Raw genomic sequence first — 14,840 nt, forward strand, 5'->3', positions numbered from 1 at the left:
GAGTCAGATCCTTACCTGCTGAGGCACCCAGGTGCCCCTCTCAGCATTTCTAAGTATACTTAAACATTTATTTCTAAATGAACATAAATGCAAAGTTGCATTTAAATTTCTTTATTATGCTCCTCTCAAACAGTCCATGCAGTCTGTGATATGCATAAGAGTGTATGCAGTTGAAATATCTCATGACTTACGTTAATTAGGCCCCAGATGTGGGACACAGTGTTCTTTCATAATATGTCATACCCAAATATAATAAGATGGGGACAAGTCATCTACACAGGGTATTAATATGTGTTACTCTGTGGGTTATCTCTTCCTTAATGTAGATTTTATCCATCAGGAAGATGGCAGAATATTTAAAGTGCTTAACACATATAGGGAATAGTATATTAACCCAATGAATCCGACTCATGTTTGTATCTTTTTTAAAAAAAGAGTTTATTTTCCGCCCCCCCCCCCCCCGGGCGGGGGGCCCGCGAGAGAGGGAGGGAGAATTACAAGCAGGCCCTACACCGTGAGCACAGAGTCCAGTCAGGGGTTTGATCCTGACCTGAGCTGAGACCAAGAATCAGACGCTTAACCAACTGAGCCACCCAGGAGCCCTATCACATTTGTATATTTTATCAGTGGTTATTGCACTTTCTCTTAGAAACAATATTAACAATAATCATTGTATTCCTTCTCCAAGGGACTTTTACTTAAAAATTTAGTTTCTCCTTTAAAATGTATCTTGTTTTTTTCAAAGATACAGGAATTATGACTAGCAAGTTAAAAATAACTAAGTTGATAGAAAGTTACTAATATTTTCTTTTCAACATGTCAGTATACGTGGGGGAAACATACAGTAAAACAATAGCACTTGATCTTGTCTGAACGATCCTCCTAGCCTCCTAGATTAGATCATCCTTATGATTCTTTTTGCTGGGCAAATTCTCTGGTTTAATGAACATTTCAATACAGTTTGTGTCTATCTCTCTTTCCCAGGCTTGCTCTTAGAGTGCTCTCTCTGTCTCTTTCTCTCTCAATCTCCTCCCACCTTCTTTCCTCCCTTCCTCTTTCGTTGTCTTTCTCCTACCCTCTATTCTTCCTTCATCTCCTTTCTGTCCCTGTCTCCTTAGACACACACACACACACACACTGTAAATTTTAATAAATGCAATGCCAGGGCAAACAGAGTAGGAATTTCTAGACCAGGTATAATACTTCTAGAAATACATTCCAGAAATATATATTTCTAGGTATAATATAAATATATCCTATTTATATTAATGAAATAGATATGATAATATAAAAGAACAAACACTTAAAAATTATTTTGGCATCAGAATTAACCAACCAGATAGTTATATAGCAGAAAGAATCATAGAGAGTATCTGGTCCCAAATGATTAATTTTACAGAAAGTGAATTTTATATCCGGAAAGGTAAATTAGGTACTTACAGTTAGAAGGCTTGTGAAATTAACACTTAAACCCAAGTATTTTCTCTTCTTATCTTTTAAACTAGTGCTGTTTTTAAGATTTTTAGATTCATTCCTGTATAGCATAAATACACCCATCACCCTAAATCTGGACAGTTGCAAAGCCCCATCAACCCTGTTATGGTTGTCTGCACTGCACTCTCCATGCACAAAACCGTGACCTTCCCCTGTAGCCCAACCATATCCTGATTTTAAATGTTGAAACCTAAAATGGTGCTAAAATCCAAGTCATCTGAGTGATAAAACCTCAGTAAGTCTATTTACTGAATTTAGATGTCAAAACCAGATATGCTCTGTTTCCTCGTATCACTAGATCACTCTTAATAACGTATGTCCGAAAGTAGTCTAAATATCAGTTTCTTTTGACTATAGGAAAAGGAGTCTGTGCAGTTTGCTATAGCATCTCCTTTGAAGTGTTATTTAATGAATGTGGCAGAGAGGTAGCAGAGAAACAGCAGACAGATACATATAGTAGCAGGTAACCTAGATATCCAAAATAGATTGTTAAGGTTTAGAACGTAATTTAAAAGCCTGTGAGCCTCAAGGTAGTACAACAGTTTTGTAAGTTTCTAGAGTCTTTATTTTTCGGTTAATTCCAAGTTTGACTTAGGCATATATGGAGTTCAGTTTTCCTACATTCTTAGGAATGAAAAAAAAAAAGATCATTTTATAAGCAAACACATTATAAACCAAATCAAATTATATCTTTCATTCCCATTGTGTTAACTCCTAGTAACCACAGTAGAAACTTCTTCAGAATTGATTTATTTGGAAATAAGTATTCCTCAAAACTTGTATATCTTAGCTACTCAGTTGAAGCTTAAGTGTGCTCAAGCAAAGGGAAAAAGAGACAAACCGAGAAACAGACACCTAACTATAGAGAACAAACTGATGGTTGGGTGAAGTAGGTGATGGGGATTAAGGAGGGCACTTGTGATGAGCACCAGATGTTGTAGGAAAGTGTTATCACTATATTGTGCACCTGAAATTCATATTACGCTGTGTGTTACCTAACTGGAATTTAAATGAAAACTTAAAAAAAGACTGTTTACACTTTAAAACAAAATGCTTCCATTGGCCCCAGTACTGATGCAGAAATAATTTAGTACATAATTTATCATTTTTATCCCCATATTTATTTGCATACTTTTAAAATGTAACTTGTTCCAGTGTCAAATAACAACCCAAATGCTTTTATTTAAAAAATAAATATAGGGGCGCCTGGGTGGCGCAGTCGGTTAAGCGTCTGACTTCAGCCAGGTCACGATCTCGCGGTCCGTGAGTTCGAGCCCCGCGTCGGGCTCTGGGCTGATGGCTCAGAGCCTGGAGCCTGTTTCCGATTCTGTGTCTCCCTCTCTCTCTGCCCCTCCCCCGTTCATGCTCTGTCTCTCTCTATCCCAAAAATAAATAAACGTTGAAAAAAAAAATTAAAAAAAAAAAAATAAATATATATCCCTAAGATAAATTTAGCAATGAATGGCTGGATGTTTACATTAAAAAATTTATTTAACATTTGTTTCCAAAGCATTTTTATCAAATCATTACAAAACCATCCAAGTACTTGGATTTTCCCATCCAAGTACTAACCAGGCCCGACCCTGCTTAGCTTCCGAGATCAGACGAGATCGGGCGCGTTCAGGGTGGTATGGCCATAGACAAAACCATAGGTTTTCAAACTGAATAATTTGTCCTTTTTCACAAAAATATGATGCTTTGTGGTTTTTAAAGTATTTTATCCTGTATAGTGTATAGCCATGTAGACATTTTATAAACTACATATTGACCCCAATAAGAAAACAATAGCACTTAATTTCAATAGCCAGTGATACCTGCTAACATTCTGGTATAGAAATCTTCATTTTTTCCCCTTATCCCTTTGTCTTTTGTATAGGTTATGTGCATATATATTTTTATGAATATATACATAGTTTTTTAGATTATAGTTCAGAAACTATAGTACTATATCACCATTTAATGTTTTATAATTACTAATTGCAGTGTCTTTATATTTACGGATGTGAATGCGCATGCACATCACATGCACTACTTCATGGATGCATTTATCTTATAGATACACCACGAGTGCAGTTCACCAACCCCTATAGTCGAACATCTAGAGTTTCTTGTCCCAGGTCTTTACAATTTTCAAGCAATGTGGCAGTAGATATACCTGTATGTACATCCTGCAGATTGATTTATTTCTTTAGGAACAATCCTGGGAAGTGAAATTTCAGGTTCAAAAACATGACCATTGTGGGGCGCCTGGGTGGCTCAGTTGGTTAAGTGTCCGACTTCAGCTCAGGTCATGATCTCGCACTCCGTGAGTTCAAGCCCCGCATCGGGCTCTGTGCTGACAGCTCAGAGCTTGGAGCCTGTTTCAGATTCTGTTTCCCTCTCTCTCTGACCCTCCCCTGTTCATGCTCTGACTCTCTCTGTCTCAAAAATAAATGTTTAAAAAAAAAAAAAAAAAAAACATGACCATTGTAAAGCCTTTTGATGCACAGCACCAAATATGTAGTATTTTGAAACAGTTTACGTTTTATCGTTGTACATCAGGTACTTTAGATAACATTCCTATAAATGACCATCAGTTTTTTTGTCAATAGCTGTCAATGACTGTCAATCTGAAAAATAAGTTTTTTCACAGCCGATATTGAAAGAACAGTTAAAATGTTCAGTAAAATCAGGGACAATATTTTTTTTATTACTCTGCCTTTGAAAATAAAATAATATAGGGGCGCCTGGGTGGCTCAGTTGGTTAAGCAGCCGACTTCGGCTCAGGTCATGATCTCACAGCCTGTGAGTTCGAGCCCCGCGTCAGGCTCTGTGCTGACAGCTCAGAGCCTGGAGCCTGTTTTGGATTCTGTGTCTCCCTCTCTCTGACCCTCCCCCGTTCATGCTCTGTCTCTCTCTGTCTCAAAAATAAATAAACGTTAAAAAAAATTTTTTTTAAGAAAATAAAATAATATAACAAAATACTACATTTCTCATTTTTCTCATATATATTTTTATTTATTTTTATTTATCTCATTATATCTTATGTAGCCATTTTTAACAATGTCTATTCTTATTCTTCTGACTGGCGAAAGGTATCAATAAGTTGTTTTTATAGCCTACCCTACTGAAAGTAGAAAATAGACACCTGTAACCATGCTTTCTCCTGTGCAATTGTCACCTAGAAGTAAGCAAATAGCTACATACACTGATCATACCTTTTTCTTTATTGCATTCATTTGGTACATACCTAAATGCTGAGTTTAGCACTTAGAGATTACGTGAATTTGGCCCTTTTAAGCTTTGTTCGTTGGAATACGTGAATTCTGTCAGTGTCACCATTATAGTCTGTAATCTTGTTTCGTTTTGTGCCTCTTCAACCTTGTATTTTCTCACAAGAAAAGTCTTGTAAACTAGGATTCAATGCGATAGTTACCAAAAGTAATTTTTTCCTTTCCTTGATAGTTTGGCAAAATATACTTAATTTAAAAAAAAATATGTTTCTACTATAGTATAATACACTTCTTTAACTTCAAAAATTGTCTCAGATAATATTTTATGTTCAGATTACATTTATTTTGTTTCTATGTATTTCATGAAAATCAATTAGATTTGTTAAAGCGGCCCTTTATCACATTGTTATTAATTATTTGGGAAGTTTCAATAGAAGACAGTTTTCTATTTCCTATAATGGATCTCTTTACCAGTAGGATACTTTTCTCTCTAAGGATATTATTGTTTGTGAAGTGTTTATCTTATGAGAATAGGTCGATAAAAATGTAGAAAAGGAATGGAACGCTTCATACGAGCCAAATAGTTTGGAGCGAGAAATGTGTGGTTTGTCGTAAGGATTAGCCTCCTGGGAGAATTTAAAGTTCTAAACTAAACATATTTATACAAGTTTGTTGACTGTATATCCACTAAGATAGTCACTTGAGAGATCATTAGTTAAGGCTCTAACAAAATTTTTTTTCGTTTAAGGACTGTCTATAGATGATAATTGAGTCTGGAGATGAAAGATGTGTTTGAGATTGGAATTTAGTTGATAACATACTTAAATAATTATATCACTCTATTTGCATCTTTGTTTACTTAGAGCAAATACAGATTAATCTTCTTTTTAGGCCCCCCAATGATCTGTTAAATATAAGTGATGTTCCATAAACCTGATTCTACAAAATCTTTAAACCATTACTAAGGAGAAAGGCTCTTTTGCAAAGCAATATTAAATCAGTGTGGGTTTTTTTGTTTGTTATTTTAATAAAAAAACATTATGCTTTAATGCAGGGATCAGCAAACCATTGCCCACAGACCATATCTGGCCCGCTGCCTGCTTTGTAAATAAGGTTTTAATAGAACATTGCCACTCATTTGTGTATGCACACTCTATACCTGCTTTCATGTTACAATGGCAGAGTTGTGGCAGAAAACATACGGTCTGCAAAACCTAAGATATTTATTATCGGGCCCTTTTACAGAACAAGTTTGTCAACTTCTGCCAGTATATATCACATGACTACCTAGGAATTAGAAAGAATTTAATGTAGCTTCATAGGAGGCTGATGTCCAGAAAATAGTCTAAATATTAGAAAATGCATATGTATGTGTGTATGTGTATATATATCTATATGTATGTTACATAAATTTATATATGTATATATAAAATGTGTCTTAACTTTGTCTATTGGTGCTATTCGAATTAATATAGTATCTTGCTACTATGATATCAAAATGAAACTTTTTAAAAGAACTTCCCACTCAATTTAGTTAATTAATATTCTTTAAGTACACATAATTTCTTTGATGCGGGGATAGCTTTTTTTTGTTCCCTTGCCCTTGAAGAAAATAAACATGTTTTCCTGAGAATATCTCTGGAGGTATAAATAATTCCAATGTTGTATTTTAATAGGCAAGTAGACATTTATACTTGACTGTATTTCACATTCGTATCATGGAAGCACTCACTTGATTTTATGTTTTATTCAATTTATATTAACATTCCCAACACCCTCATCCCCTATTTTATAATTTGGCACAGAATTAATCACTCAAATCATTATTAAAACAAGACTCTTAAAAAGAATAATTTGGCTCACTTTATTGAACAGTTGACTTAAATTTTCTGTTATACTTAGAGGTCATGGAATATAGACTCTTTTATTCAAGATTTTCGTACTCCTTTTTGGAATTTTTTTCCTGTTTTAAATCTTATTTTAATTAACAGATTTTTTACTCAGAATTTGTCACTAATGGAGAATTATCTGATATACAATGACATTGTTTTCAGGATGACTACTAAAATACTTATTTTTGAATGGGCACACTTTTGTCTAGAGATCTTAACTTGCGGTTTCTAAAAAGTTATGATGTTAAGTGAAGGGCATATATGTGTATGTTTACATTTCTACCCACACTCAGTGGTTATGAATTTACATGACAACATTTTGTTGTAGATACCCACTTGAGCCCAGTAAGCTGTGGTTATTTTTCCCAGTTTGTATATTTGTAGTATGCAATTGAGATTTTGTTTTTCCACTATGCATATTTATGAGAAATGGAATTTTCCTATAAAATCTCTTTGATTAAAGTTATAAATATACCTTAAAAACATGTTTTCATGTTTGCTAAGATTTGCTAACTGAATTTAGTTCTTGTTCTAAGCAAAGTTTTTGAAGACCCTCTTGATACCTATAATTGATGTGTTTGTAGGTAGGACCTGTTATAGAGAGTATTAATCTTATTCTATAATAGGCTTACCATCTCACTTTCTCACCTCCTTCCATGTTTTGTTTTGTTTTGTTTTTTTCTGAAATGATTTCAGTGTCTTTACTGGCATGGTATGTTCTCAGGAGTATTATTCCGAGTGCTTCTTTCTTGGCCCTGGTTCTAGAAAATTCAAGTTCAAAAGATCCATACAAGCTGGGGCAACCTGCTTTCACACATGTGCTAGTTTTATGATAATGGTTTCTAAACACAACTGTAAAATTGTATTTGAAGCCAATTAGACTTACAACTATTTTTCAATAAATAAAGCAGCAAATCCTGATGAATTATAGGCTAAAGTTTTACAGTATTATTGCTGTCAAGTTTATGTGTTATCAAATATATTCTCCTGGGCGTACATGTACCAGAAAGTGTTTTCTCTCTAGTTGAGATTTGTTGTTTTGTTAAAACTCATTTACATCTTACTCAGATTAAAACTTTTTTTTTTTTACATATTTAGTCATCATGCTTTTGTTCACCAAATTGAATACTTTTAATAAACTCAAGAAATAATAGATGACATTTAATTTGTACGTACTACCTTGAATGAAAGTGATATATCAGCCTAGCATTTCTTCTATTATACATCCTGTAAGTGGGGCTCAGAAATAAGAACTGAACATTAATTTTATGGGTTTTTTTCTACTCGATAGGTGCTATGGATATAGACGAGAGAAATCGCCAAATGAAAATTAACAAATACAAACAGGTAGCCGGATCAGACCCCAGACTGGAGCAAGATTACCATTCAAAGGCAAGACATTTTTCTTTTTAAAAGTTGTAAGATAATCAATTAATCATATGAAACCATCAGGTTTTCTTCAACTTCTGAATGCACATTAGTTAGACACGAACATATAATGCAATGGCCCCATGATTATTATTATGCTAAAATTTATAATGTGTTTATATTTCAACTTTTAGAGATAGAAATTACCTTATTAAAAAATCACTATATAATATAGGAGATTAAAGAAATGAAAATCTTCAATGATCTAAAGAACTAATCTTTTATTTTTTATTTTATAGAATTTTTTATTTTATAAAATCTAAAAGGCCCCAACACCCTCAAAATGTTTAGGGAGAATAGCTGTGGTTTTCCCATACCTAGGAATTTTTTTCAATTTCATAGTATTTTAGTTGAATCTGGTTTATTAATGAGTGGTTAGAACAAAATACATACCCATGAGCTCTTGTAAGGAGTTCAAAAGGTTTTTTATTGAGAATCCTTTTTAGCTCCTTTTTGGGAATAAGTTGATGTATGAGATCTACTGAGGGAGACTCTTCTCCTTCACTGCCTTTATATTTTCAAAACATTTTTAGGTTCATGATATCATTCATAGTCAAAGTCATGAAAAGACTTTTCTCTGATGTAGCTATTTAAGATTTTATAAGAGAACGAATATAGCAAAACTTATGACATTTAATTATTACGTGTTCTGTGACTCAGTAATGTAATCGTTGCAATCATGCAATACTTGTGGTCTATATCTGTGTATTAGAGAAGAGCTGTTTGGATTTTTATACATTAGGTCTATTTTATCCTTACCTACTTAACCTTCAGTTTCTCTCCATTATACTCCATTCTTTGGTAAAGTCAAGACTTACTAAGTGAAGCGTAACTGGCTAGGTTGGATATGCATATGTGGTAGGTAGCACAGGTTTCTAGTTTCCCCCAAAACTAGAAACTAGACCTAGTTCCTAGGTCTCGTACAACCTAGAAGAGGCAGAGATTCCTACATCAGCATCATCCTCCAAACCACCAAGCTCTTCCTCAAATTACATGAATACTCACATGGTGAATGTAGAATTGTTCATCATGGAATTCTGGTGTGCTATAATATTTTTTTCTAAAATAAAAATATGAATCGAACTTCAAATAGGTTCCGTGGATTTCATGGAAAATAGTTTTGTAGTGATATAGTACTTCAGACACATCCCTAACCTTTTGAACTTGATGTCAGAAATGATATCTGTGTCTTCCCAGACTTTGTTGTATTTCTTCTTAGGGCTAAATAGATACACTTTTTCTTTTGTGGCATCTCTTCTACTCTAATCTCTCATTTATTCATTTTATAGAATCCAAATACCAAGGCATGTAGTCCTAATAAAATAAGATATTAAAACTTGTAGAAACATGTCTTCCACTAACACCCGTTTGTTTTATTTGTTTATCTCCCAATATACTTTAGGAAAGAATATAGATGATTTTTTAAAATACATAGAATACTCTCAATAATATTGAGGCCAGTGTGTATATATATGTATATGAAAATTAATATGTAGAGTTTGATGTTTATTTAAGTAATAATGTTTATTTTTTTAATTAGCCATATTTATTATTTTTAAATGATCTCAGAAGATATTTTTTGAAAGGGTAGCCCCTAACATTTCAATAGAGAATGCTTTGCAGTTCATTGGTACAGTATTTATTTGGAGCTCAACTCTGGAGAAATGATGCTCTTTTTAAAATAGTAATGTTTTCACAAAATTTCACAAAATATTTTTATTACAGCATAACTGCTGTATATAAAACCATATTATCATTTTCTCTTTCCTTATTTATCTCCCTAGAATTAGGTAATATAGGCCACATAGTGTGCAGAACTTTTCAAATGTGGACCAGAGGTCTATATTAATCCATTTAACTCTTAATCTAATACACTTAAGTTAGTGTTCTGGGAGCAGGGGACAATGTAGAAAGGAGAAGAGTTTTTCTCCGTTCATTTTGCACACCTGATCTTCGTACTTGTCGCTTTGTTCCCAGCAGTTTTGTCCTTTAAGGACCCATTCGCCAATTTCAAAGAGGCCCATCACAAGGAAAGCAATCCAACTAAAGTAATTTACGTTATAATATGAATAAGACAATGCAGAAATAGTGTCATTTTTTAAAAACCTTTAAATACAACTAAAACTCACATTGGTGGAATTGCAGGCAATAACAATGTAAAAAAAAAACTCAGTTAAAAACAAAGTATTTTTGACAAATAGGTCACCACTGTTAACTAAACTGTTCCCTTTATTAGACTTTATTCTCTTCTCTACGCTGAGAGTACATATTCAGTGCCAGCCTTAAGTGTTTTAAATGGACTTTCAAGACAACACAGGCAATAGGGACACCAGAAAAGGGAGACAGGTTGGGGCAGGTTAGGGGTGGCTACATATGGGCTGTTTATAAGTTGGACGTTTGTAAACAGGAGTACTTAGAGACTCCGGTGTCATCAAAGTGACAGCAGTAAATGAGTGTAGTGCAGCAGGTGAGAACAGTGCCTGGACTCAAGCAAACTCCCCCTGGGTGCCTTTGGGTTGGTTAACCCCTTATTCTCAGTTTCTTTATCTGTTAAACCAGGCTTTGGGATCTATTTCAGAGGGTCATGATTGGGATGAAAAGAGATGATGTATAGAAATGGCTTAGCATTTAGTGAAGTGCGGAATAAGTGGTGCAGATAATATTTGCTTTAATTTTCACAATAACAACAGCAAATGTAATCATGGGCATGAGAAATTAATATGACAAGGTCAGAACGAAACGGTGAAGAAATAATTGAGCTAATGAAAAGGATTCTAGGGCAACTCAGAGGTCATTGAATGTTCCTTTTATTCTCAGAGAATTCAAGCATCAGAAATCTAAAAGGAAAAATTCAATTTAGGGGGAAAGAATTTATGAATCTTCAAGGGATATGGATTTAAAAAAAAAAAAAAACAAGAGGCTGAAACATGATGTGTGGTGAGAAATTACAAACTAAATTGCTGAAATGAAGAAATTAGGTTATCAGGGTTGATGTTAAATGAGCCTGGCCCTTGGAAAGCAGTTAACGGGCACACATGTAGGCCTGGCCGTTTCGCTGCTCCTTAATCTGAATACTGAAAGACTACATTTATAGAAAGTAAAATTGTAAACATGGATAGGTGGGCTTGTACAAATCACTAAGAAAATGCTTGAAAATACATATATTTAGGGGAAGCGAAGAAACGGAGGCTTATTTTATAGCAGTGATTGAAATAAAATGCTTGGGAAAATTTTTTGGCCTAAGCAGAAAAGTTGAATTGCTAGCAGCATATAACACAGGCCAGCAACACAACAGCTGAAGTAGGCTTTGCGCCCACTGGAGGGATTGCTGCTGAAGCATCCAGAACCTGGTACTCACATGAAACAGACCCCGCTGTGCTGGTGTGAGTGAGGTGGGATCCTCTGACGAATAGAGCAGAAAAATTCCAATAGGAGTGATCTCAGTAACTCAGTCTCTACTCTGCAAGGCCCTCACGGAGGAAGTTAAAATGTCCCAGAGGAAGTAATGAAGCTTCCTTTCTTGGAAGAAGCAGTTTGGAAGAAGCAGTTTATTATTTCGTACACAGAGGCAGGATTCAGATTTTCTTTTTTTTTTTTTTTTTAATTTTTTTTTAACATTTTATTTATTTTTGAGACAGGGAGAGACAGAGCATGAACAGGGGAGGGTCAGAGAGAGGGAGACACAGAATCTGAAACAGGCTCCAGGCTCTGAGCGGTCAGCACAGAGCCCGACGCGGGGCTCGAACTCACAGGCTGTGAGATCATGACCTGAGCCGAAGTCGGACGCTTAACCGACTGAGCCACCCAGGCGCCCCATTTTTTTTTTCAACGTTTTTTATTTATTTTTTGGGACAGAGAGAGACAGAGCATGAACGGGGAAGGGGCAGAGAGAGAGGGAGACACAGAATCTGAAACAGGCTCCAGGCTCTGAGCATTCAGCCCAGAGCCCGACACGGGGCTCGAACTCACGGACCGCGAGATCGTGACCTGGCTGAAGTCGGACGCTTAACCGACTGCGCCACCCAGGCGCCCCCAGGATTCAGATTTTCAAGAAACTCTAATAGGCTTCGTCCAGCCAAATATCTGACAGAATGGCCTCATCTTTAAAAATCAGAATTAAGGTCCCCTATCTGTGGTCTCCATCCCTGGCCAGGTCAAGAAATCTTACCACTCACTGATGAGGATAACACGGCAGGAATGCCAGTGGCTGCATCTGGATTTCTTCAGTGCAACCCCCCCTTTCTCTACCCTTCTATTCTGCTGTGTTGCCTTCATTTCTTTATAACCCTGCAGTCAGCTAGCTTCAAGATCTGTAGCAAAATCCCAAGAGAAACTCCTGGAATTAAGTGAAGTTGCTCACATGGGAGCATAGGAGGAAAAAAGAGACAAGTCACGTTACCCGGAAGCATTCTTACTACCAAGCTTCCAAACTTCGCCACCAAGGTTCTGAGAAAGTCAGAGTGTGGGTACAGTTGTCACTTCTTAACATTCTCTCCTCTCCTTCCCCAGTTGAGGGTGACTTCTGTCCCGAGTTCTGCATACTTTAGATTGCTTTTTGGCCCCAAACCAGGCCATAACCCTTCTGGACTGTCGGGCTGCTTGTCTTGGAGCCAGACAGCTTCCAAGCCTTTTATTAGTCACCTGCTGTGTACTTGTCTGCAATCAGTCTCTGGTTGTTCCTTTATCAAGTATATTTATAAAGAGAGATAAAGCTAGCTTTTAAAGTGTAGGTTATTAAGCTAGTAAGTAAGAGCAGCCATATATAATATGGCCCCTGAAGCACAAGAGATATTACTGGTAGTCTTATCCAGGCCAGATTGAAACAACTTCAGTCTCACCTACAAACTTGACAAATGGCTATATAAGCCTAATGAAAAGAGAGTTGGAAATTGAAATGAAAAAGGAACTAGAGGGGCGCCTGGGTGGCGCAGTCGGTTAAGCGTCCGACTTCAGCCAGGTCACGATCTCGCGGTCCGTGAGTTCGAGCCCCGCGTCGGGCTCTGGGCTGATGGCTCAGAGCCTGGAGCCTGTTTCCGATTCTGTGTCTCCCTCTCTCTCTGCCCCTCCCCCGTTCATGCTCTGTCTCTCTCTGTCCCAAAAATAAATAAACGTTGAAAAACAAAAAAAAAAAGAAAAAGGAACTAGAGAAAAATCATATTTTAAAAGCCTCTATATTCTCTTTTGCCTCTTCCGTGTTTTCTTATTCATGCCAGTGAAGGTAGATTTCTCATCTATAGTCTATTACATCCACCAAATAGAATTTAAAACTAATGAAAAATTTTTCTATATACATTTATGTAATTTCTTCTTTATCTGTGATAAATAAAGGAATGGATGATCAATATATCTTCATGGGAGAAGAGGCCATTGGAAATATACCTTCTTGCCATTGGTGTGCATTATTCATAACCGCAGTAGCAGCCATGTTCACAGCACAACTTTTGAAGTCTTGATTACAGTAATAGAGATACATAGCCAGTTTTGTTAGTCAGTCTGCAATTTGTTTTTAGTGACTATGATTAAATATAGACTGCAGAGTAGTATTAAAAATGTGGACTCTCAAACCAAACTGCCTGGGTTCAAATCCTACCTGTCAATATTTGAGTGGCCTTGGGCATGTTAGTTAACATCCTTGTGCCTAGGTTTCTTATTCTGGAAGATGTGCTAAAATATAGTACCTACCTCATAGGATTGCTTTCAAGATGAAATCTATTTATGTATATGTATAGCTCAAACAGAGTTTGGAATGTAGTAAGGAATACGTAAATGTTAGCTGTGATATGATGATGGTGGTGGTGATGATGATGATGGTGGTGGGGAAGAAGAAGAAAAAGAAGAATCATTTCCAGCAGATAACTTGCTCTTACCAAAGCCCTTCGGGGCTCAGGTCTATATTTGTTGCCATCAACAATCTACTAGGTACAGCTAAGCATATCTTTAAGGTAATCCTAAAAATATATGGGTGGAAAGGGAGCTAAAGTATAAAGATTAAGGATAATTTTAAAAGTCTAAAAATTGATTAGGGTTGTATTATTTTTACCAGTTTAGTCAAATCTTTATCCAAAATTATTTTTCTTGCCACTTCTATTCTCTAGCAAACTGGATGTACTTCAACTTTAATTTAAAGAGAGAGAGAGAAAATTATTTTTGCACACGAATTTATCTATATCTGCACGCACACACACATACACACACACACACACACACACACACACACACCCTAGAGGTGAGGCAAAGGAGAATTTCTCTTCTCCATATTTTAGCTGATGGAAGCAATAGCTATTCATTTCTTCCTTGTCTCATAAATATAAATATACTTCACTTTAAGTAAAAGATCCATACTTAAAAACTTAATGGTAAATAATTTTAGTGGAATTTTAGAAATTTGGTGTTTTTATGTGTGAGTAATCTTTGAATTCTAAAGTTTCCAACTTTAGGTACCTTTTTTCCTCAACATCTTGCTTGTATTAGTTTGCTAAGACTGCTTACAACCAAATGCCACAGACTAGGTAGCTTAAACAAAAGAAATTAATTTTCTCGCAGTTCTGGAGGCTTGGGGTCTAAGATCAAAGTGTTGACAGGTTTGGTTTATTCTGAGACCGTCCTTGGCTACAGATGGCTATCTTCTTGCTGTGTGTTCACAAGGTCATTTCTCTGTGAATTGGCTTAGGACCCGCCCATATGACCTCATTTTACCTTACTTACTTCTTTAAAGGCCCTATCTACAAGTACAGTCACATTCTGAGGTACGAGGAGTTAGGACTACGATATGTGAATTTGGGGGATACACAGTTCAAGCACAACATATTTCTAA

The 14,840-nt window shown here is 35.9% G+C and overlaps 1 protein-coding gene across 49 annotated transcripts in view; it reads left to right on the forward strand.

Annotated features, from left to right (window-relative positions):
• Window positions 1-14,840, forward strand: part of RIMS2 (regulating synaptic membrane exocytosis 2) — a 617,389-nt gene that overhangs the window by 447,995 nt on the left and 154,554 nt on the right. For 33 of the 49 annotated variants that reach the window (XM_040494185.1, XM_040494187.1, XM_040494223.1 and 30 more), the window contains one exon: window positions 7,890-7,990. The exons of the other annotated variants lie outside the window; for them this stretch is intronic. In XM_040494185.1, the coding sequence (XP_040350119.1) occupies window positions 7,890-7,990 (101 nt within the window). The remainder of the gene's footprint in view (window positions 1-7,889; window positions 7,991-14,840) is intronic. 49 annotated transcript variants of the gene reach the window in all.

Source organism: Herpailurus yagouaroundi, unplaced genomic scaffold (genome assembly GCF_014898765.1).
Source record: "Herpailurus yagouaroundi ecotype Mexico unplaced genomic scaffold, PumYag 186, whole genome shotgun sequence".
Taxonomy (NCBI): domain Eukaryota; kingdom Metazoa; phylum Chordata; class Mammalia; order Carnivora; family Felidae; genus Herpailurus; species Herpailurus yagouaroundi.